General features: G+C 54.6%; 1 protein-coding gene across 2 annotated transcripts in view; it reads left to right on the top strand.

Annotated features, from left to right (window-relative positions):
• OBSCN (obscurin, cytoskeletal calmodulin and titin-interacting RhoGEF) overlaps positions 1-11,799 on the top strand; it is a 237,167-nt gene extending 225,368 nt beyond the window's left edge. For both annotated transcript variants that reach the window (XM_081497755.1, XM_081497754.1), the window contains 23 exons: positions 352-464; positions 620-788; positions 940-1,027; positions 1,440-1,640; positions 2,343-2,403; positions 2,882-2,959; positions 3,313-3,485; positions 3,618-3,644; positions 4,314-4,466; positions 4,560-4,605; positions 4,747-4,824; positions 5,155-7,162; positions 7,723-7,803; positions 8,121-8,231; positions 8,404-8,571; positions 9,276-9,398; positions 9,574-9,744; positions 9,972-10,056; positions 10,281-10,520; positions 10,746-10,969; positions 11,093-11,168; positions 11,290-11,439; positions 11,540-11,799. In XM_081497755.1, the coding sequence (XP_081353881.1) occupies positions 352-464; positions 620-788; positions 940-1,027; positions 1,440-1,640; positions 2,343-2,403; positions 2,882-2,959; positions 3,313-3,485; positions 3,618-3,644; positions 4,314-4,466; positions 4,560-4,605; positions 4,747-4,824; positions 5,155-7,162; positions 7,723-7,803; positions 8,121-8,231; positions 8,404-8,571; positions 9,276-9,398; positions 9,574-9,744; positions 9,972-10,056; positions 10,281-10,520; positions 10,746-10,969; positions 11,093-11,168; positions 11,290-11,439; positions 11,540-11,717 (4,802 nt within the window). In that variant the 3' untranslated portion in view covers positions 11,718-11,799. The remainder of the gene's footprint in view (positions 1-351; positions 465-619; positions 789-939; positions 1,028-1,439; positions 1,641-2,342; positions 2,404-2,881; positions 2,960-3,312; positions 3,486-3,617; positions 3,645-4,313; positions 4,467-4,559; positions 4,606-4,746; positions 4,825-5,154; positions 7,163-7,722; positions 7,804-8,120; positions 8,232-8,403; positions 8,572-9,275; positions 9,399-9,573; positions 9,745-9,971; positions 10,057-10,280; positions 10,521-10,745; positions 10,970-11,092; positions 11,169-11,289; positions 11,440-11,539) is intronic.
• The last annotated feature ends 10,214 nt before the right edge of the window (positions 11,800-22,013 follow it).

The raw sequence follows: 22,013 nt of genomic DNA, 5'->3' as shown, positions 1-22,013 counted from the left end.
AGAAGGCATCACTGGGAGGGGAGAGGCAGGCAGCAGTGCCTTTACCCCACGCAGAGTTGGCATATTCTTGTGGCCTGCCCTCAGAGAGCTGAGGCTGAAGCAGGAAAGACAGGGGGTGCATTTCCGGACCATCAGGGGTGGGGTCCCTTCCCTTGGAGGCAGCTGGGCTCTTTCACCCTGGAGTATGTCTCAGGGCCTTCCTGCCCAGCTCGGGCAGCAAGACACACCTGGGGTTGCTGCCAGGCCACCTGGGTCTCTGTGAATGGAACCAGCATCAGAAGATTTCAGCGCAGGATACGCTTGGCGGGACACAGCCTGGCTCCTGCCCACCGACTCCTTCCCCCACCCCAGGCCCCCCGTCCATGCAGGTCACCATCGAGGACGTGCAGGCCCAGAGCGGTGGCATGGCAGAGTTCCAGGCTGTCATTGAGGGCAACCCACAGCCCACAGTGACCTGGTACAAGGTAGGGCCAGGCCTGGGTGAGGGCCTGCCTGCAGGAGGAGCAGTGTGTGAAGCCCCCGCTGGACTGGGCACAGCACTCACTGAAGGTTGGGCTGGGCCGTGGTGCTGGGGTCCCCAGGGTGTACTGACAGCCTCCCTGCCCTCCCATGTCTCCAGGATGGCACCCAGCTGGGAGCTGACCCCCGGCTCAGCCAGCAGCAGGAAGGGACCACCTACTCCCTGGTGCTCAGGGACGTAGCCCAGCATGACGCGGGCATCTACACGTGCCTGGCCCAGAACACTGGTGGCCAGGTGATGTGCAAGGCAGAGCTGCTGATCCATGGGGGTAAGTGGGGGACCCCTTCCCAGACCTTGTCTTGGCTCCACGCAGGTGTGGGGGGCCATGGGCATGGGGGTCCCCTGAGCTCTCACAGGTTCAGGCACTGTGAAGTTGGGGGGCAGAGGGGCTGGGTGATCATCTTTACTCATTCTTACAGCTTCCCCTTCCCTGGCTACACGGGACAGTGAGCACAGCTCTAGGAGGAAACTGCACTCCTTTTATGAGGTCATGGAGGAAATTGGAAGGTACTGCCCCATCCCAGCCCCAGGAGCCTCATCCGCTGGAGCCCCACTCCCTAAGCCCCTCAGCCTCAGCCTCCCAGAGTTCCTGTGTGAGAGTTTCTGACCAGGAGCCCCCAGCCCTCCCACCCACTGCACCCCTACAGTCCCCCCTTAGAGCTCGCTGAACTCCCTCAACCCAGAGTCCTGCCCCCACCGAAGACCGGCCTCCCTAGCCCTCACCCTGTGGAGCCTCTGCCTTCTGCAAACCCCCATCCGCAGAGTGCCCGCTCCCCTTGCCAACTTGGCCTCCTCCAATACCCACTCCCACAGCCCCTGCTCTCCCGGAACCTCTCCTCTCAGGAATCCCCTCCCCCAGGAACCCCGTCCCCAAGCTTCTGTCCCCCAGGAGCCCCAGCACGCTGTCCCCTCCTCCCAGGGGTGTGTTCAGCTTCGTGAAGAAGGTGCAGCACAAGGGCAACCAGATGGCCTGCGCTGCCAAGTTCATTCCCCTGCGGAGCAGGACACGTGCCCAGGCTTATCGGGAGCGGGACATCCTAGCAGGCCTGAGCCACCCGCTGGTCACTGCGCTGCTGGACCAGTTTGAGACCCGGAAGACCCTGATCCTCATCCTGGAGCTGTATCTCACCTCACCCTGAGGGTGACAGGTGGCGGGGTGGGAGATGGCGGGGGGGAATGTGACCCGGCAGACAGGGATCTGCAGAGCTGGGTGGGGTCTGTGGTTCTGGTGACCCAGGCCCAACTGCCTGATGGGACAGCCCATGCCGCTGGCATTGCAATGCTTCCTGACTATCTGCATGGCCCCCACAACCCCCCCACCTCCTGCACGCACTGCCACCACACATACCTCCCAGCTCCCAGTCCCTTGGGTAAGGAATTTACATAGGGCTTCATCCCGATGGCCCAAGACATGCTTCTGTCTCCTGCTCCCCACGTTGGCCTCCAGCAGGAAATTTGGGCTTACCTGTCTTCGGCATGCCCCAGGCGCTGATGCGTCTTTGCATGCCAACCCACGCTCCAGGGAGGGGCACAGGCCCCACCCGGCCCATCCGCTGCGCGTGGCCCAGCTGAGGGTCTCCACACCCCCACCTTCCCCATCAGCATCCCCTGCAGGAGTCGGGGGATAGCGAGCCACTCCCACTCTGCTGCCTCCCACTGTCCTCGGTCCCTCTAATTGGGGGGCTTTGTCCCTCCCATCCTCAACCGCGAGCACCAGGCTCCCCAGCATAGCCCCCACCCCCACCTGGAGATAAGACTCCCCCCAGGCGGCGTGAGGCTTTGAGGGTTCCAGCGCCTAGAGCTTTCCTTGACAGACTCCCAGGTGCTCGTCGGAAGAGCTGCTGGACCGCCTGTTCAAGAAGAGTGTGGTGACCGAGGCTGAGGTGACTGCTGCCCGGCTGCCCATCTAGCTGCTGGGCTGCGTGTGGGCCTGGCCAGGCCTCCTGCTGCCCCAGCCCAGACCAGACTAGCTCCCCAACAGAGCACTCCCCCTCAGAGTGCTGAGGGGTGCCACAGCTCCTGTCGGGCTCTCAAAGCCCTCCCGTGGCCGGGGCTCACTGCTTCTCCACCCCCGAGGGCACTGACCGAACTGCCCAGCCCTTGGCTGCTCCCCCAGCCCCCTCCCGCTTTGCTCAAGTAGCTCCACACACCCAAACCCATCCACCTGGGGGCCCAGAGGAATCTCCCAGCTACACGGCTCCCTGGGGTTTTGCATGGAACCTGTCCTGCAGGAGCCACCCCCCACAACCCCAGGCTCAGATCTGGAGGGAAGTGGAGGTCCTGTTGGTGGGAGCAGGCAGGGAAGTGAGGAAAGGGGAGCTGGAGGCTGGCTGGCTCACCTGAGCACCAGCTCTGCCGCAGGTCAAGGTCTACATCCAGCAGCTGGTGGAGGGGTTGCACTACCTGCACAGTCAAGGCATCCTTCACCTGGACATAAAGGTACGCGACTCCCGGCTGCCCCCAAGCCTGGGGAGGAGCTGCTGGAAGCCTGGGGCCTAGAGGCTGAGGGGGTGAAGGCCAGCACTTCCAGCTCCCTCTGAGAACTTCCTCATCTCTGGGGACAGGGAGCTCACTGCCTTACAGCGGCCCCTTCACCTTCAGGTGGGGACAGCTCTGATGGAGCAGAAGCTATCCCCAAGGGCACTGCTCCCGGGGCTGCCTATGGCCTCATGCTGGCCCCACCCTCCTGTGGGGGCAGCCCCTCAGAGACCCCGAGTGTCCTCCCCAGGCCTGGGAACCCTGGGGGTTCCTTCCTCAGGGTGTGCTCAGCCACTCCTAACTCTGCCTGACAGCCCCCCAACATCCTGATGGTGCATCCTGCTCGGGAAGACATTAAAATCTGTGATTTTGGCTTTGCCCAAAAAATCACCCCGGGAGAGCCACAGTACAGCAAGTACGGCTCCCCTGAGTTTGTGGCCCCCGAGATCATTGAACAGACCCCCGTGAATGAGGCTTCCGACATCTGGTGAGTGGGTGGTTGGGGGTGGGTGGGGGTGGGGTGGTGGGGGTGGAAGAGGGCCTGCCCACCCGCCCTCTGCCTCCTCCTCCCCATCAGATCAGGTCTGGAGAGACTCACGGCTGTGATTTTGTTCTGCAGGGCCATGGGGGTCATCACCTACCTCAGGTGAGCAGACCCCTGCTCCTGTCAGCTCTCTCCTCCAAAGCCAGCCCAGACCCCTCCTCAGCAGGCCAATGGGAAGCTGTCGAACTGCTGACTGCTCCTTAGCTCAGAGACGCAAGACCCGAGGGGCAGCTATCTTGGGAACATGCCGTCAGCCAGCTCTGATAGGGGTTTCTGCCAAGAGCTTCTCACTCACACCCTGTCACAGAGGACCTCTGCTAGGTCATGGGGCAGAGCACGGAGCTCTTTCCCTAAACGGTCTGGGTGGTTTGTCCAGAGGTCCCTTTTAACAGCTGTTTGCCCCGAGGGCGTTAGTGGCGCAGCCTGAGCCTGGATCCACTCTACAGGTGGACCCCTGACTGCCACCTCAGGCTGAGTCCAGGTGCCCACTCAGATGACGCTCGATCCCTTATCCCAGGCCAAGCCTGGATCCTCACCCCAGCCCACTCCAGGCTTAGCCTGGATCCCGGCTCCAAGCTGGATCTCCGGGAAATCTGAGACACGTGCTGGGATTCTCAGGGCTGAAGGAGAGAGGTGTCAGGAGGCATCTCCAGTCAGGGCTGGGGGCCCCAGTCACTACTATCACTCTGAGACCCCTGTCCTGGCAACCTGCCTCCCATGGACCCAGAAATTCAGGTCACAACTGAAGGCTAGCCATGTCTCTGCTTCCAGCCTGACCTGCTCATCCCCATTTGCTGGTGAGAGTGACCGAGCAACCCTTCTGAATGTCCTGGAAGGGCGGGTGTCCTGGAGTAGCCCCATGGCCACCCACCTCAGTGAGGATGCCCAGGACTTTATCAAGGCTGCTCTGCAGAAGGCCGTGGGGTGAGTACACATATCTGAGGTTCCGTGCTTGCCTCAGTGACCAGCTGACCTCTTGGCCTGACCTGGACCTTCCTTCCCGCCTCCCACCCCCAGGGCCCGGCCCAGTGCTGCCAAGTGCCTCGCCCACCCCTGGTTCCAGGTGAGTAGGCTGAACGTGGGCTGGCCTGGCTCACAGGGAGGGAAAGTGAGGCCAGGAGGAGTGGGGGCCTCCCTGGGCTGCAGGATGCTCCAGGAACTCCCACCCACCCCCAACATGGCTCTCTCGCCTGGGCTCCCCCAGAAGTCGGTGCCCGCAGAGGAGGCCCACTTCATCAACACCAAGCAGCTGAAGTTCCTCCTGGCCCGCAGTCGCTGGCAGGTGAGCTGTGCTGCCTTGTGGAGGGGTGAGGGGGTGGGTGCAGATGTGGTTGGAGGCCAGAGAGGGAAATGAGGCCCAGAGGGCTGGCTCTGTGTCCCTTCTGGGTCTGGAGAGCAAGGATGTGGGGCCAGGCACCCTTCATTTCAAGTCTTTGCTTCCTGAGCCACTGGGGTGAGGCGGGGCAACATGCAACATCTCTGCCAAGATGGGAACAAGATGATAGAGCCCTGGGGACCACGTGTTTTACGGCCCACCGTTTCCTGAGTTCCCCTCTGGCCTGGGAGGGCAGCGGGTCCCCTGCTGACGGCCCCCTGTCCTCCACACCCCTAGCGCTCCCTGATGAGCTACAAGTCCATCCTGGTGATGCGCTCCATCCCAGAGCTGCTCCAGGGCCCGCCCGACAGCCCATCCCTCGGGATTGCCCGGCACCTGCGTGGTGACGCCAGCGCCTCCTCCAGCAGCTCCTCCTCCGACAATGAGTTGGCCCCGTTCGCCCGGGCCAAGTCACTGCCATCCTCGCCGGTGACTCACTCCCCGCTGTTGCACCCCCGGGGCTTCCTGAGGCCTTCGGCCAGCTTGCCTGAAGAGGCCGAGGCCTCTCCACCTGCCTCAGCCTCGGCTCTGCCTGCATCGCTGCAGGGCGAGGAGCCATCAGCTGCCCTGGGCTGTGTGCCCCGGCAGAGCGTCATCCGAAGCCTGTTCTACCAGCAGGTGGGCGAGGGCCCAGAGCTAGGGGGCCCATCCACAGGGAGCCGGCGGCACCCTGCCCGGCGGCGGCACCTTCTCAAGGGTGGCTACTTCTCGGGCGTCCTGCCGGGACTTCGGGAGCCACTGCTGGAGCACCGTGCACTGGAGGAGGCAGCTGCCATGGAGGAGCAGGCTGCCCTGCAGGCCACAGCACCCTCCTTGGAGACAGCCGTGCAGATGCCCAGAGCAAGCACTCAGGAGGCCTCTGGCTCCAGCCACTCCCTGGACCTTGACCCACCGAACACTGCCAGCTCCTCTGCCAAGGCCTGCAGCAAGGGGCAGTGTCCCGCTCCGGCTCCCCTGAGCCTTCAGGATGCCCAAGGAGAGGGCATGCGTGGAGAGGGTGCACGGGCCAGGGAGAAGGAGCATCCAGAGGGGACCCCACAGGGGCTGAGACTGCCATCCTCCAGTGGTGATAGGTGCTCCACTCAGCAAGAGGGGTTTTCCCAGGACCGCTGTGGAGGGCAGGCTGCCCCTTTCTCTCAGCCCCAGGTGGTCCCGGCTCCCCAGGACAGTGGCCCCCCTGCTGCCTTGGCACCACAGCCTCCTGGCTCCTTCCCTTCAGGGCCCTGCACAGAGGCTCTCTTGTCATCCCCCAGCCCTTCCTTCTCAGGAAAGCCACAGGCCCCTCTGCCCCCTGCCCAAGCAAGCCCCCAGGCAGACTCTCAGAGCGGGCTGAAGGCTGTCCCTCTCACCAAGAGGCCTGGATCACCCAGACCCCCAGAGCCAGCTTCCCAGATGGGCATGGAGCCTAGCCCCTCCTTGGATGCTGAAGACCTGGTCCAGGAGACAGAGGACCTGTCCCAGTCTTCACCCAGCCTACAGCGGCCTCAGGAGCAGGCGACCACACGGAAGTTCTCCCTAGGGTGCCATGGTGGCTACGCGGGGGTGGCGGGCTACGGCACCTTTGCCTTTGGGGGAGACGCCGGTGGCATGCTAGGGCAGGGCCCCATGTGGGCCAAGATGACCTGGGCCATCTCTCAGTCCTCGGAGGAGCAGGACGAGGCAGGGACTGAGAGCCCACCACCCCAGACCAGCACAGTGCCTGTACCTGAGGGCGATAGAACCCTCCCGAGGGCCTCCCAGGAGTTGAGCTCGGGGGAAAACTTAAGTGGGGGCTCTCAGGTATCACTCTTACAGATCCGGGACCTGTCCAGGGACCCAGAAGCAGCAGACACTGTGTCCCTGGACATCTCAGAGGTGGATCCTGCCTACCTCAATCTGTCTGATCTGTATGACATCAAATATCTCCCATTTGAGTTCATGATCTTTAGGAAGATCCCCAAGCCAGTGGAGCCGGAGTGTCCATCCTCCCCTGAGTCTGAGGCTGGGGAGGAGCTGGCTGAGCTCCCGGAGGCTGCGTGGCCCTGGCCAGCCAGCCTGGAGATCACAGAGGAGCCAGAGGACATGGAGGCCCTGCTTGAGAAAGCTGCCGGTGGCAGGAAGCGCAAGTGGTCACCCCCTTCCGGCAGTCTCTTCCACTTCCCTGGAAGGCATTCACTGCTGGAGGAGCCCATAGAGCTGGGGCTACGCCAGAGGGTGAAGGCCTCGGTGGCCCACATCTCCCGCCTCCTGAGGGGCAGGCCTGAAGGTTACTACCCCTACCCTGCCCCGGAACTGGGCACATCCACGTTTCCCGCTCTGCACTTTGGGGCTCCTTGGCCAAAAAGATAGCTCCGGAGCTTGCCTGAGTGATGCAGGAAGACCCCCATCCTATCCTCCTTCCCCTCTCCCGCTGCTGCCTACACCTCCCGGGACACATTGGCTCATTTCTGAGGTCACCTTTGTGGCCCCCAGTCCCTCCCCATGTGCATCTGAAGCCCAGTAGTAATGCAGCTGCAGTTACAGCCCCGTGGAGGTGGGAACTGGACCAGCCCTCCCTGATCCTGATCCCAGAGCCCTCAGCCACTGGCCCTGTGGCCCCTGAGCTGCTGGCCTCTGCTGCCCGCAGTGCCCTGCCCATGATGGGCTGACGCCATGGGGTAGGGAGGGGTGGTGTCCTCTGCCCTGGATTTAGCTCATTTCCAATAAGACCCCTTGGGACTGGACTTTTCTGCCACATGGGGATCCCCAGAGCCTTCCTCTCGTGCTTCCAGAGGAGCCAGGCCCCTAAAGTGTGACCTCCCTCCCTTGGCCACTTCCTTACTGCAGGTCTGGAGAAGGAGGGTCCTCCCCGGAAGAAGGCAGGTCTAGCTTCCTTCCGCCTGTCAGGCCTGAAGAGCAAGGACCGAGGTGGGTACACTGCCCAGAGGCGAGGCCCCCACTGCAGCCCAAGGGACCTTATTGTGGGGAAGGGGAGCCCTGTCAAGACCAACGCAGGGTGGCAAGGGGAAGCTCACATCCACAGGGGCTCAAGTGCACACAGGGGGACTCTGGTGCCCCAGCAGTCAGGAGCCGGCAGTCCTGGAAGCCTTCCTGGCGTAGGCACTAGTGTTGGAGATGAGCTGGGTGGGGTTGGGGCTCATCTCCTGTATCCCCACAGTGGGATTCAGGCCTTGCTTTCAGGCCTAAGGTCACCTCTGAAGGCTCACCTTACCTCCATTCCCCAGCACCATCATTCCTAAGGGAACTCTCGGATGAGACAGTGGTCCTGGGCCAGTCTGTGACGCTGGCCTGCCAGGTGTTGGCCCAACCAGCTGCACAGGCCACTTGGAGTAAAGGTAAAGAGCTCTCCTGAGGCTGAGGGCCAGGGAGGCAGGGTACTCCTTTCGGGCATTACTCTCACTGTATAGAGGGAAACTGAGGCTCAAAGAGGGTGTGGGCCCTGGGCATGACCACTAGGCAGGGCACCTGTTGGGAGCTTATCTTGAGGCTCACTCTATCCTGCTGCAGATGGGGCTCTTCTTGAGAGCAGCAGCCGCCTCCTCATCTCCTCTACGCTCAAGAACTTCCAGCTTTTGACCATCCTGGTGGTAACTGCTGAGGACCTGGGTGTGTACACATGCAGTGTGAGCAATGCACTGGGGACGGCGGCCACTACAGCCATCCTCCGGAAGGCAGGTGGGTCAGCTGTGAAGGGCCCAGGGAAAGTGAGGCTCACCACCCAGGCACCCACAGCCTGGCACTGCCAGGGTCTGGAAGCATTGGGAGGGGATGTGGGAGGCAGGGTGACACAGCTGGCCAGGCACCCTCCCTGACACTTCTTTGGGGGCTCTTCTCCTTGCATTCCCACAGTACCTCTCTGTCTCTCCAGTAGTGCAGGAGGAGGCAGCTTCCCATTTTGTATCTCTATTACAGTCCAACCACGCTTTCAAAACACAGCGCCAGGGTGTGTTTCTGGGGGATCCAAAACAGAGGCTGCAAGCCTAGCTCTCGGACCTCTGACCTGATCCCCAGAGGGGGCCAGCCCCCACCTGCCCTGCACCACAGTCGGGCAAAGCAGAGGCCCCTCTGACTAGAGCCTAGGGTTGGTGGGGGGCTGTGAGCAAGGGCCATTCCATGGGGCTCCTGGGTGGGCACCAGTGGGAGGGGAGCCTGGTGGGTAGGGCAGGGCAGACACCTCCCGAGGCCCCTCGAAGGAGAGGCACTGGGCTCTTCCTACTAGTCAGCCTTGGAAAGGACCCCGAGTGAACTGAACCAGGTGCGGGTGGGGTCAGGGGCCTGACAGTAGGGTGCAGGAGCATGAGGTGGGCTGGCTGGGGCTCAGAGCTTCCATACAGAGCTCGTGCAAGCCCACCCCGGACTGCTGACTGTGGGCCCTGCAGAGCGCCCCTCTTCCTCGCCACGGCCGGACATCGGGGAGGTGCATGCAGACAGGGTGCTGCTGGTCTGGAAGCCTGTGGAGTCATACGGCCCTGTGACGTATATTGTGCAGTGCAGCCTGGAAGGTATGGGGCCACTCCTGAATCCACACCTCCTGGGGGGGCCCCAGAGTCGCTGTGGGTGGGGGGAGGGGGCTGGGGACACGTCTGGCTGCTCTGTGCCCCTGTCAGGCCTCTCCATGCTGACATGGAGTGGGCAGCCGCAGCTGGGCTGCCTCTCACTCGCTCCTGTGTGGCCCAGGCGGCAGCTGGAACACGCTGGCCTCGGACGTCTTTGACTGCTGCTACCTCACGGGCAAGCTTTCTCGGGGTGGGGCGTACACCTTCCGGACAGCCTGCGTCAGCAAGGCGGGCATGGGCCCCTACAGCAGCCCTTCAGAGCAGGTCCTCCTGGGAGGGCCCAGCCGCCTGGGTGAGCCCCTGGGCAAGCCCCTGTGGGAATGCACCCCGCCACCTTGGCCAGTCACACACTCACTTGGGGTGGTTCATTCTGCCCACTAGGCCCCCCCCCACAACGGCCTGAGGCAAGAGAGGGCAGAGTGTTGGGGGTTCAAAGAGGGGCTTCCTGTCGGGTTGGGAAGGGGTGATGGGAGAAGAGATTGAGGGAGATGGCGGTGCAGAGTTTCCCTCTTCCTATAGCCTCTGAAGAGGAGAGCGCTGCCACGGGACCAGCCCGGCCCCTCCCCAGCATGCAGACCTTCGCCTTCCAGACGCAGATGAGAAGGTGCAGGGCCTCCGGGAGGGCAGGCAGCAGGGCCTCCTCCACCCCACTGGCTCTTCGTGCTCCTACCCCAGCCCCATGCTTTCGCCCCTCTGATCACTTGTGTCCACATTGCCTCAGCGTCTGCCACCCTCTCCGGGACCTCCCTGCTGGGTGTGCTTCTCTAGACTGGGAGGGAGGGCAGGGTCTGGCCTGAGCCACGAGCCTGGCCTGCACGTCCTCCCCAGGGGCCGCTTCAGCGTGGTGCGGCAGTGCCAGGAGAAGGCCAGTGGGCGCATGCTGGCTGCCAAGATCGTGCCCTACCACCCCGCGGACAGGACTGCCGTGCTGCGGGAGTACGAGGCACTCAAGGGCCTGCGCCACCCACACCTCGCGCAGCTGCAGGCTGCCTACCTCAGCCCCAGGCACCTGGTCCTCATCTTGGAGCTGTGCTCCGGGCCTGAGCTGCTCCCCTGTCTGGCCGAGAGGTGAGGGGGGCCCTGGCCTGCATTCCAGGCTCAGGACCTGGCTGGAACACTGCGGTCTGCCTCCTCACCCACCTCCATGCCCCGCCTCTGCCCGTCAGCCCACCAGAATCACTCAGTAGATCTGGGACCTCCTTCCTAAGCCCACAGGGAAGGCCCTGGGGCTGGCTGTCGACAGAGCCTGGGTGCCCCTCCCCGTGTGCCCCCTAACTGGCCCTCTGCCCCCAGGGCCTCCTACTCGGAATCAGAGGTGAAGGACTATCTGTGGCAGATACTAAGTGCCACCCAGTACCTGCATGCCCAGGGTATCCTGCATCTAGACCTCAGGTCGGAGAACATGATTGTCACAGAGTATAACCTGCTCAAGGTCATCGACTTTGGAAACGCCCAGAGCTTGGCCCAGGAGAGGGTCCTGCCCTCAGAGAGATTCAAGGACTACATGGAGACCATGGGTGCGCAGGGCATAGACACCAGGCCTGATCTGGGGGAGGGGTGTGCTGGGAGCAAGCCCCAGTCCTGTCCCCCTGCCCCTTCTACCACAAACAGCCTGTGACCCCCACCTACGCCATCCCCAGCTCCGGAGCTCCTAGAGGGCCAGGGTGCTGTCGTGCAGACGGACATCTGGGCCATAGGCGTTACAGCCTTCATCATGTGAGTCTCCACGCATGCTCGGCAGGGTGGGTGGGCCTGGAGTCTGACGATGGTGACCCCAGGTCTCTGTGACTCCTGTCCACTGAGGGTAACGTCAGTCACGTGACTGCCACCCACACAGGTTGAGCGCTGAGTACCCGGTGAGCAGCGAGGGAACACGAGACATGCAGAAAGGCCTGCGCAAGGGGCTCATCCGGCTGAGCCGCTGCTATGCCGGGCTGTCTGGGGGCGCTGTGGCCTTCCTCCGAAGCACACTGTGTGTGCACCCCTGGTAAGCACCTCCACCCACTCTGCCTGGCCTACGCCCCTGTGCCCTGACCTGCCCGTCGCGGGTGGGAGCGCGGTAAACACTGCCCTTCTGTGTGCTCCAGGGTCCGACCGTGTGCGTCCAGCTGCCTGCAGAGCCCGTGGCTGACTGAGGAGGGCCCAGCCAGCTCCCAGCCCACGGCAGTGACCTTCCCAACCACTGGTCTGCGCGTCTTTGTGCGAGAGCGCGAAAAGAGGCGGGCACTGCTGTGCAAAAAGCATAACCTGGCCCAAGTGCGCTGAATCCCCAGCCCTCAGGGCCGCGACTCTCAGTCTTTCAGGACTCCCTGCATATGCACACACACATCAATAAAAAGCAGCACCAGATGAGGTGGCCTCTGTTTCACTGTTTTGTTCTGGGGAGAGGGTGAGCCCCCTGCCACCTTCCTGGTGTTTAGGGGAGGGCAGGGCTGTCCTGTGCTATGTGCCTGCAAACACATGAGGACTAGAGCCCTCTGAGCCAGTGCAGGGTGGAGGCAGCTCCACACTCTCTCGGGTGGGTGTGTTTCTTTCTGTGTCAGTGTTGCTTCAGACATGGACACACGCTCAGGTAATTTGCAGAGAAAAACTGATGGTGGGCAGGTATCCAGGATTCCAGCTTGTTCCACCACAGCGCCATTCCTGGCAGTGTGGGGGTTGAGGGGCTCAGGCTGGAGCAGGTGGATAGCAGACTCTGGATTCTCAGCAAGTCTCATGGAACTGGCAACCGAAGCAGGCTGGCGAATCCAGCCCTCCTTGCTTTCCCTGTCTCCAGAGAAAGGTGTCTGCACACTGGACATCCACCACTTAGCTCGTACTTGGACCCAAGGCCCCTCATCTAAAAAACAAACATTTCCAAAAATGAACTGACGCCTCCCCACCCCACCCAGCCACTAACTCTCTCTTCCCTCTGCTGTGCGAGCTCAGTCAAGACATGGCCACTCAACCCATCCTGAAGCCTAGCCACCTGGCTCCGGGGCTCTGACACCTTATACTGCCACGTCAGCCGCTTCCCCCACCCCACCCCTCACTGGATCACCTGGCAAAGTGGGAAGGGAGCCAAGGTGGGCACAGGCCCTGTGCTCTCTTGGACTGGTAGGGTTCTGCTGTGACCAGAGAGGCTTCTGCCTTAGCTCTTCCTGTCACATTCCTCCCTTACCCCCCAGCGTGGCCCTGCACTGACCTGTCATCAGCCCCATACCATTCTCCTGTCATGTGGAGTAGCACCACTGCCAGAAAAATCCTCTCTGCTCTCCCTATTATCCCTCTTTCTCTCTTAACTCCTGGAACCCACTGAAAGGATTTTTTTTTTTTTTACTATCTCCATAGTTTTGCCTTTTCCAGAATGTCATATAGTTGGAATGGTATGTTATATAGACTTTTCAGGTTGGCTTTTTCACTTAGTAATAATTTAAGTATCCTCCATGTCGTTTTGTGGCTTGATGGAAAATTTTTCTTCAACTTTATTTTTGTAGTAATAAAAATTAATTACTAAGTATTTTAAGAGTACAATTCAGTTCAGTTCAGTTGCTCAGTCGTGTCCGACTCTTTGCAAGCCCATGAATCGCAGCATGCCAGGCCTCCCTGTCCATCACCAACTCCTGGAGTTTACCCAAACCCATGTCCATCGAGTCAGTGATGCCATCCAGCCATATCATCCTCTGTCATCCCCTTCTCCTCCTGCCCCCAATCCTTCCCAGCATCAAGGTCTTTTCCAATGAGTCAACTCTTCGCATGAGGTGGCCAAAGTATTGGAGTTTCAGCTTCAACATCAGTCCTTCCAATGAACACCCAGGACTGATCTCCTTTAGGATGGACTGGTTGGATCTCCTTGCAGTCCAAGGGACTCTCAAGAGTCTTCTCCAACACCACAGTTCAAAAGCATCAATTCTTCAGTGCTCAGCTTTCTTCACCATCCAACTCTCACATCCATACATGACCACTGGAAAAACCATAGCCTTGACTAGACAGACCTTTGTTGGCAAAGTAATGTCTCTGCTTTTAAATATGCTATCTAGGTTGGTCATAACCTTCCTTCCAAGGGGTAAGCGCCTTTTAATTTCATGGCTGCAATCACCATCAGCAGTGATTTTGGAGCCCAAAAAAATAAAGTCTGACACTGTTTCCACTGTTTCCCCATCTATTTCCCATGAAGTGATGGGACCAGATGCCATGATCTTAGTTTTCTGAACATTGAGCTTTAAGCCAACATTTTCACTCTCTTTCACTTTCATCAAGAGGCTCTTTAGTTCTTCACTTTCTGCCATAAGGCTGGTGTCATCTGCATATCTGAGGTTATTGATATTTCTCCCGGCAATCTTGATTCCAGCTTGTGCTTCTTCCAGCCCAGCGTTTCTCATGATGTACTCTGCATATAAGTTAAATAAGCAGGGTGACAATATACAGCCTTGACGTACTCCTTTTCCTATTTGGAACCATTCTGTTGTTCCATGTCCAGTTCTAACCGTTGCTTCCTGACCTGCATACAGGTTTCTCAAGAGACAGGTCAGATGGTCTGGTACTCCCATCTCTTTCAGAATTTTCCACAGTTTATTGTGATCCACACAGTCAAAGGCTTTGGCATAGTCAATAAAGCAGAAATAGATGTTTTTCTGGAACTCTCTTGCTTTTTCGATGATCCAGCAGATGTTGGCAATTTGATCTCTGGTTCCTCTGCCTTTTCTAAAACCAGCTTGAACATCTGGAAGTTCACGGTTCACATATTGCTGAAGCCTGGCTTGGAGAATTTTGAGCATTAGTTTACTAGCGTGTGAGATGAGTGCAATTGTGTGGTAGTTTGAGCATTCTTTGGCATTGCCTTTCTTTGGGATTGGAATGAAAACTGACCTTTTCCAGTCCTGTGGCCACTGCTGAGTTTTCCAGATTTGCTGGCATATTGAGTGCAGCACTTTCACAGCATCATCTTTGAGGATTTGAAATAGCTCAACTGGAATTCCATCACCTCCACTAGCTTTGTTCGTAGTGATGCTTTCTAAGGCCCACTTGACTTCACATTCCAGGATGTCTGGCTCTAGGTGAGTGATCACACCATCATGATTATCTGGGTCATGAAGATCTTTTTTGTACAGTTCTTCTGTGTATTCTTGCCACCTCTTCTTAATATCTTCTGCTTCTGTTAGGTCCATACCATTTCTGTCCTTTATTGAACCCATCTTTGCATGAAATGTTCCCTTGGTATCTCTAATTTTCTTGAAGAGATCTTTAGTCTTCCTATTCTGTTGTTTTCCTCTATTTCTTTGCATTGATCACTGAGGAAGGCTTTCTTATCTCTCCTTGCTATAGTTCAGTAGTTATAGATTTATAATGTTTACAACCATCACCACCATTCATCCCCAGAACTCTTTTCATGTCGTAAAACTGAAAGTTTATAACTAACTCCTCAGTCTTCCCTCTCCTCAGTCCCTGGCACCTGCCATTCTACTTTCTATATCTATGAATTTGACTATTTGTTGTTGTTTAGTCACTTAGGTCATGTCCGACTCTTTTGTGACCCCAATGGATTGTAACCCTGCCAGACTTCTTTATCCATGGGATTTCCAGGCAAGAATACTGGAGTGGGTTGCTATTTCCTACTCCAGGGTATCTTCCTGACCCAGGAATTGAACCCACATCTCCTGCATTGAGCCACTTGGGAAGGCCCTTGACTACTCTAGATACCTCATATAAGTGGAATCATACATTATTTGTCATTTTGTAACTGGCTTAGTCACTTAGTATGCTGTCCTCAAGATTCATCCAAGTTATAGCATATTGCAGAATTTCTTTCCTTTTAAAGGTTGAATAATATTCCACTGCATGTACACATTTTACTTATCTTTTCATCCATCAATGTACACTTCAGTTGCTTCCATGTTTCAGCTAGTGTGGATATTGCTGCTATGAACAGCAGCAATACGTGGTGTTCTACCTCTTCCAGACCTTGCTTTCAATCTTTTTGATTACATACCCAGAAGAAGAATTTCTGGGTCATATGGTGCCAGAGTCCTGCTCCAGCTGGTCCAGGAGTACCCAAGGGATGAACGGCATCGGCGAGAGGAAAGAAAGAAACTGAGGTGTTTTTTTTTTTTTTGAAGGTTCAAAGATGATCTCACTTTATTGCTTTCAGTTTCTACTTATATAGCACATGTTTTTCTACATCACGACTCTTAAAATATTTTTCCATTCAGATCAACATCCCCTGATTCTAAGATATGTTAAAAGTTTTTTCCTAGTCCTTTGTTACATTTTGGTTACATGTTTACCCTGAAACCTATTTTTATTCTACTAAAACATAGCCTATGAATCATATTGTTCCATCTACTTATTCTGTACAGCCTGCTACAACAGTGAATACAGTGTCTTGCTTCAGCAAATAAGTACTATAGCAGCATCTAAGGTCAAGAGTTTCTCATAGTACAGCCATTGTCAGTGGTGGTCTGCTTACCATCTACCCACATACCACAAGACTATTTCTGGCAGGGAGAAGTCTTTTGCAGTTTACCTTGAAACCATTTACAATACAATTCACATATTTCTTTCTGTTTACACTTAGATTCTAAGGGGCACAAATATCTCTAGTGTCCCAATCTTTATGAGAAAAGGAAATTGGCTTAGTTTCTATAATTTTCCCTGATAAATGATCCAAGTTTTCCAGTCATCAATAATAATCTCCTCATGAGGCCAGGTCACAATAGGCTTAGGGCTTGTTTTCCAAATGAACATGGCCTTATTCCCTGGCTGAGTGTTAGGGACCCACCAGTCAGGGGCCCCAGTAGGTTTAATCATTTTTGGAATGTTTCTCTGGGGCAAGGGATCATTTTTCTTTTCCCTGGACTCTCGTGACCGCATCATGGAAGCCCCTACAACTCCAGCCATCAATGAATGAAACAGAGTTAGCCACAACAGAAGCATAGAAACAGGAAGGAGGGAAGGTTCCGATCCTGGAGAGAAACCGCTTTGCAGTTTCTTCTTGAGTGGTGTCGTGACTTTGTCATCCAGCAGTAGATCCAGAATGGCTCCCAACAATGTGGTTATTACATTTTTAATTTTTTGAGGAAACTCCCTTGATTTTCTACATTGTCTGTACCATTTTACCTTCCTTCAAACACCACAGAATTTTTCAGCTTCTTTACATCCTCATCAACATCTGTTGTTTTCTGGTTTTTGTTCATTTTTTGTTTTTGATAGTAAGTCATTCTAATGGGTATGAGGTGGTATCTCGTAGCTTTGATTTGCATTTTCCTAGTGATCAGTGATATTGAGAACCTTTTCATGAATTTGCTGGCCGTTTAAATAGCTTCTTTGGAGAAATGTCTATGCAAGTCGTTTGCCCATGTTTGAATCACGTGTTTGTATTGTTGTTGAGTTTGGCACCACCTTTATGGCAGAAAGCAAAGAAGAACTAAAGAGCCTCTTGATGAAAGTGAAAGAGGAGAATGACAAAGTCAGCTTAAAGCTCAACATTCAGAAAACTAAGATCATGGCATCCGGTCCCATCACTTCATGGCAAATAGATGGGGAAACAGTGGAAACAGTGGCTGGCTTTATTTTGGGGGGCTCCAAAATCACTGCTGATGGTGATTGCAGCCATGAAATTAAAAGACGCTTACTCCTTGGAAGGAAAGTTATGACCAACCTAAACAGCATATTAAAAAGCAGAGACATTACTTTGTCAACACAGGTCCATCTAGTCAAGGCTATGGTTTTTCCAGTGGTCATGTATGGATGTGAGAGTTGGACTGTAAAGAAAGCTGAGTGCCGAAGAATTGATACTTTTGAACTGTGGTGTTGGAGAAGACTCTTGAGAGTCCCTTGGACTGCAAGGAGATCCAACCAGTCTGTCCTAAAGGAGATCAGTCCTGGGTTTTCATTGGAAGGACTGATGTTGAATCTGAAACTCCAATATTTTAGCCACCTGATGCAAAGAGCTGACTTATTTGAAAAGACCCTGATGCTGGGAAAGATTGAAGGCAGGAGGAGAAGGGGACGACAGAGGATGAGATGGTTAGATGGCATCACCAACTCAATGGACATGAGTTTGGGTAAACTTCGGAAGTTGGTGATGCTGCAGTTCATGGGGTCGCAAAGAGTCGGACACGACTGAGCGACTGAACTGAAATGAACTGAGTTTAAGGAATTTTTAATATATTTTGGCTATTAATTCTTTAGATATATGATTTGCAAATATTCTCTTCCTCTATGAGTTTCCAGTTTACTTTGTTGATATTGCCATTTGATGCACAAATCTTTAAGGTTTTTCGTAAAATCCAGTTTGTCTATATCATCTTTTGTTGCTTACACTTTTTGTACCATATTCAACAAATCATTACCAAGTTTAATGACAGAAGATGTTACCCTAAATATTTTCTCCTAAGAGTTTAATAGTTTCAAGTTTTATCCTTAGGTCTTAGGTCCATTTTGAGTTAATTTTTGTTTATGGTGTTAGGTAAGGGTCCTACTTCATTCTTTTCCATGAGGATATCCAGTTTTCCCAGCATCATTGTTGAAAAGACTGTTCTTTCCCCATTGAATGGTTTTGGCACCCTTGTCAAAAATCGCTGGATTATATATGCAAGAGTCTGTTTCTGGGACCTCTATTCTTTTCCATTGGTGTGTCTGTCTTTATGCAAGTACTACACAGTTCTGATTACTGTAGATTTTCAGGAAGTTTAAAAAACAGGAAATGTGAATCCTCTAGTTTTGTTCTTTTTCCAGATTGCTTTACCTATTGGGGTCCTTTAAGACGTCACTGGACTTCAGGATAGGTTTTTCCATTTTTTGCACAAAAAAATGTCATTAGAATACTTGTAGGGATTCAATCAAATCTGTGGATTGCTTTGAGTATTATTGACATTTTAAAAATATTAGATTTTTCAATTGATGAACATGGAATATGTTTTCCATTTATTTATGTTTTCTTTAATTTATTTCTACAAGAATTTTGAGTTTTCATTGTAAAATCTTCCACCTCCTTTGTAAAGTCTATGAAAGTGAAAGTGAAAGTCACTCAGTCATGTCTGACTCTTTGTGACCCCATGGACTATACATACAGTCCATGGAATTCTCCAGGCCAGAATATTGGAGTGGGCAGCCTTTCCATTCTCCAGGGGATCTTCCCAACCCAGGGATCAAACCCAGGTCTCTCACATTGCAGGCAGATCCTTTACCAGATGAGCCACCAGGGAAACCCTTGTAAAGTTTACACCTAAGTGTTTTATTCTTTTTGATGCCATTGTAGATTGAATGTTTCCATTATTTTCTTTTCAGACTGTTCATAGTTACTGTATAGAAATGCAACTGATTTTTGTGTGTTTACTTTGTATACTGATACTTGCTTAATTCATGTATTAGCTCTAACAGATTTTTTGGTGGAATCTTTAGGGCTTCTTACATAAAAGATCTTCCCCTTCATGGATCACAGCCTTGTTGTGGGGAAGGGGCTTTCTTAACTCAATGAAGCTATGAGCCATGCTGTGTGGGGCCACCCAAGATGGGTGGGTCATAGTGAAGAGTTCTAAGAAAACATAGTCCACTGGAGAAAGAACCAGCAACCTACTCTAATATTCTTGCCTGGAGAACCCCATGGACAATATGAAAAGGCAAAAAGATTTGACACTGGAAGATGAGCCCCCAGGTCAGAAGGTCTCCAATATGCTCCTGGGGAAGAGCAGAAGGCAATTACTAATAGCTCTAGAAAGAATAAAGCAGCTGGGCTGTGGGAGACAGCAAATTGGACAAGATGGAGTGTTCAGGCTCTTTCACCCCATGTTTTGTAAATAATGTCTATGTAACAGCTGAGATCATTTGTAGCACTGCACATGAGCCTTAAGAGGTACTCATTTGGTCATGAGTTGTGGCAGTTCGCATAAATAAGCTTCACCTGGACAAGCAGCAGCATTTACTACTGTGTCATGGCTATGTCCATTGGGTCAGCCACAAGAGGAGAGAGTGGTGATACGGCTGCTGCGTCAGCCAGGAGAGAATAAATGTGTCTGCAGTTCTTACAGCTCCTCGCATCTCCTTCCAGCCTCTTAGCTTGAGCCTTGCCTACCCTGGGTTCAGTGAACAGTGCAGACAGTGTGAACAGCAAGACAATTGGTGTCATGAAGAGGATGAAGAGCTATATGTGGGCCAAAACAAAAAGGACACTCAGTTGTGATGTATCTGGCGGTGAAAGTAAAGTCTGACGCGGTAGAGATGTAAGTTATGATCTCAAGTGGCCTCAGCCTGCAATGACTTGGAGTGGGGCCTGGGTTCCCAACCAGAGACTGGGGTGGGTCATGGCAGTGAAAGCATCAGATCCTAACCTGGTCAGTGACAAGGGCCCTGGTCAGCTTTGCAGAAAAGAATTTCCACAAAGAAGGAAAGTAGTGAAACAAGTAAAGTATTAGGAGGGAAAGGAGTACAGTACATGTGGATAGACACATGGGCAGACTCAACAGGAGAGTCCCTGAGTTGCTGAGTCACGCCCACGTGGTAGTTTGAATTACTTTTATGGGGTATTTCTTCCAGCTTTCCTTTGGCCAATCATTATCATTTGCCTGGTTCACAGTCAATATCTCAGTATCTTCCCATGTGTGTGTACGCATTGCTTAGCCAAAATGGATTCTACCAAAAAGGCACCTGGATGTGACTTCCCTTTGGCGTTCAAGGAGTCTTTTCTGTACATGTGTGGTCAGAGAGGTCTCCTGACTTCCCCAATGAGAAATATGTGGTCTCTGCAGAGTCCAGCCTCCTCAATTGTCCTGCTATTCTTGTCTTTGAATTTTGGTCAATAGAGAATGAATCTCCAATTGCTCTACCCTGGGGGTGCCTATCTGCCTACTCCCTCAGGCTCTTGAACCAAGGTAAATTGGATGTGGTCAAGCAGGAGATGGAAAGATTAAACACCCACATTTTAGGAATCAGTGAACTAAAACGGATTGTTGTTGTTCAGTCTCTCAGTTGCATCCAACTCTTTGCAACCCCATGGACTGCAGCACGCCAGGCTTCCCTGTCCTTCACCATCTCCTGGAGTTTGCTCAAACTCATGTCCATTGAGGTGGTGATGCCATCCAACCATCTCGTCCTTTGTTGTCCCCTTCTCCTCTTGCCTTCAATCTTTTCCAGCAACAGGGACTTTTCTAATGAGTCAGCTCTTCCCATCCGGTGGCCAAAGTATTGGGTGGGAATGGGCAATTTAACTCAGTTGTTGTTACCGTTCATCAGCTAAGTACTGTCCGACTTAGGGAGGGGTGGGGGTGGGGGTTGTTGGCCTCAGGCTGGGGCCCTACATGTCTGTGTGCGCTGCAGTGACCCCATTACAGGCGGAGGTGGCGGTGGGGCGCCTGGTCCCAACTCTCTAGTCCAGCAGCCGCCAGGAGCCAGTCAGGCGTGCCCTACTCCCCAGTTTTAGCTGATGGCAGAGTGCAGGTAGGTACAGGTTGGGCCACCTCGCTGGGGAGCATTTCCCTGGACGCGAGCCCCAGGGTCGGACTAGATGAAGAGGGACCTGCTGAGGACGGATGGATGGATGATGGATGGCCTGGGTGGCGGGGCCAGGTGGCAGGAGGCCCCCATGTGGGGTGGGGCCGTGCGCTTGTCTCCCTGGGGGCCCGCACCTGAGCCCCTGCCCTACGGCCCTCCCTGTGTGTGCGCGCTGTCCTTCCCAGTCACCGCCAGCCCTCGCCTGCCTGCACAGGTGACCAGCCATCGTCCCCTGTCTGGGACCTAACTGGCTCTGCCTCGTGCGGCTGTAGCTCCCCGGCCGCCATTGCCGGCGTCACTCGGCAGGGCGCTCTCCAGTCCTGAGGCGAGAGCTGGGCGCCGCGCATGCACGTGACCGGCGCGAGGTCGCAGGTACACGTGTCAGAGAGTATTCTCGCTGGCCAGTGGTGAAGAGCCCCGCGAGGTGCCCTCCCCGGCTGAGGAGGACCCTGTGCTGGCGGCCTCTGGTGAGACTCCGCATCATTCCCTGGCGGCCCGCTCGCATCTGGATCTCGCGCGGCGCACGGCCACCCGCTCCACCTCCGCTTCTGAGGTCTTTATGGTGACCAGCCCCCACCCTGAAGCTATCTAGGGCCCACTGTAGGTCACCTCATTAGCATAATGTGCAATATATATATATATGTATGCAGTATGAAAATATAGCCTACAATGCTAAGAACTGTTCAAGGCAGTAGAGATACAGAGATAAGAATATCTACCCCAAACCGCTAACTTCATAGTGGTTATATTTCCTTCTTCTTTTAAATTTGGTTTTGTTTTCTGTCATTGAAAGATACAAAGGTTGAGACCCGGAGAGACTGATGTGGTTTTTCCTTGACCTGAGTAAGAATGCTGGGCGTTTCTCAAGAGAAAGAGGTGGTAATGGTTGGCTGCATCGAGTAAGCAGCACCCAGGTGAGTAAGTGAGAGGTGAAATCAAAAGGAGGAGGACTTGGCCTCTGGGCAGGTGGATTTGGAGATGTGGAAAATAAGTTTCCAAGAATAGCTGCCGACTGGGCACTTATCTCTCCCTAGTGAGAGTGACTCTCAAATGTAGGAGGAATTGAGGAAGGGAGGAAGGGCTCAGTATCTGCAC

The sequence above is a fragment of the Giraffa tippelskirchi genome, chromosome 6 (assembly GCF_054371585.1).
Source record: "Giraffa tippelskirchi isolate mGirTip1 chromosome 6, T2T-mGirTip1v1.2.pri, whole genome shotgun sequence".
Lineage (NCBI taxonomy): Eukaryota > Metazoa > Chordata > Mammalia > Artiodactyla > Giraffidae > Giraffa > Giraffa tippelskirchi.
Note: the sequence above shows the minus strand (reverse complement) of the source record. Positions and strands in the feature narration are given on the sequence as shown.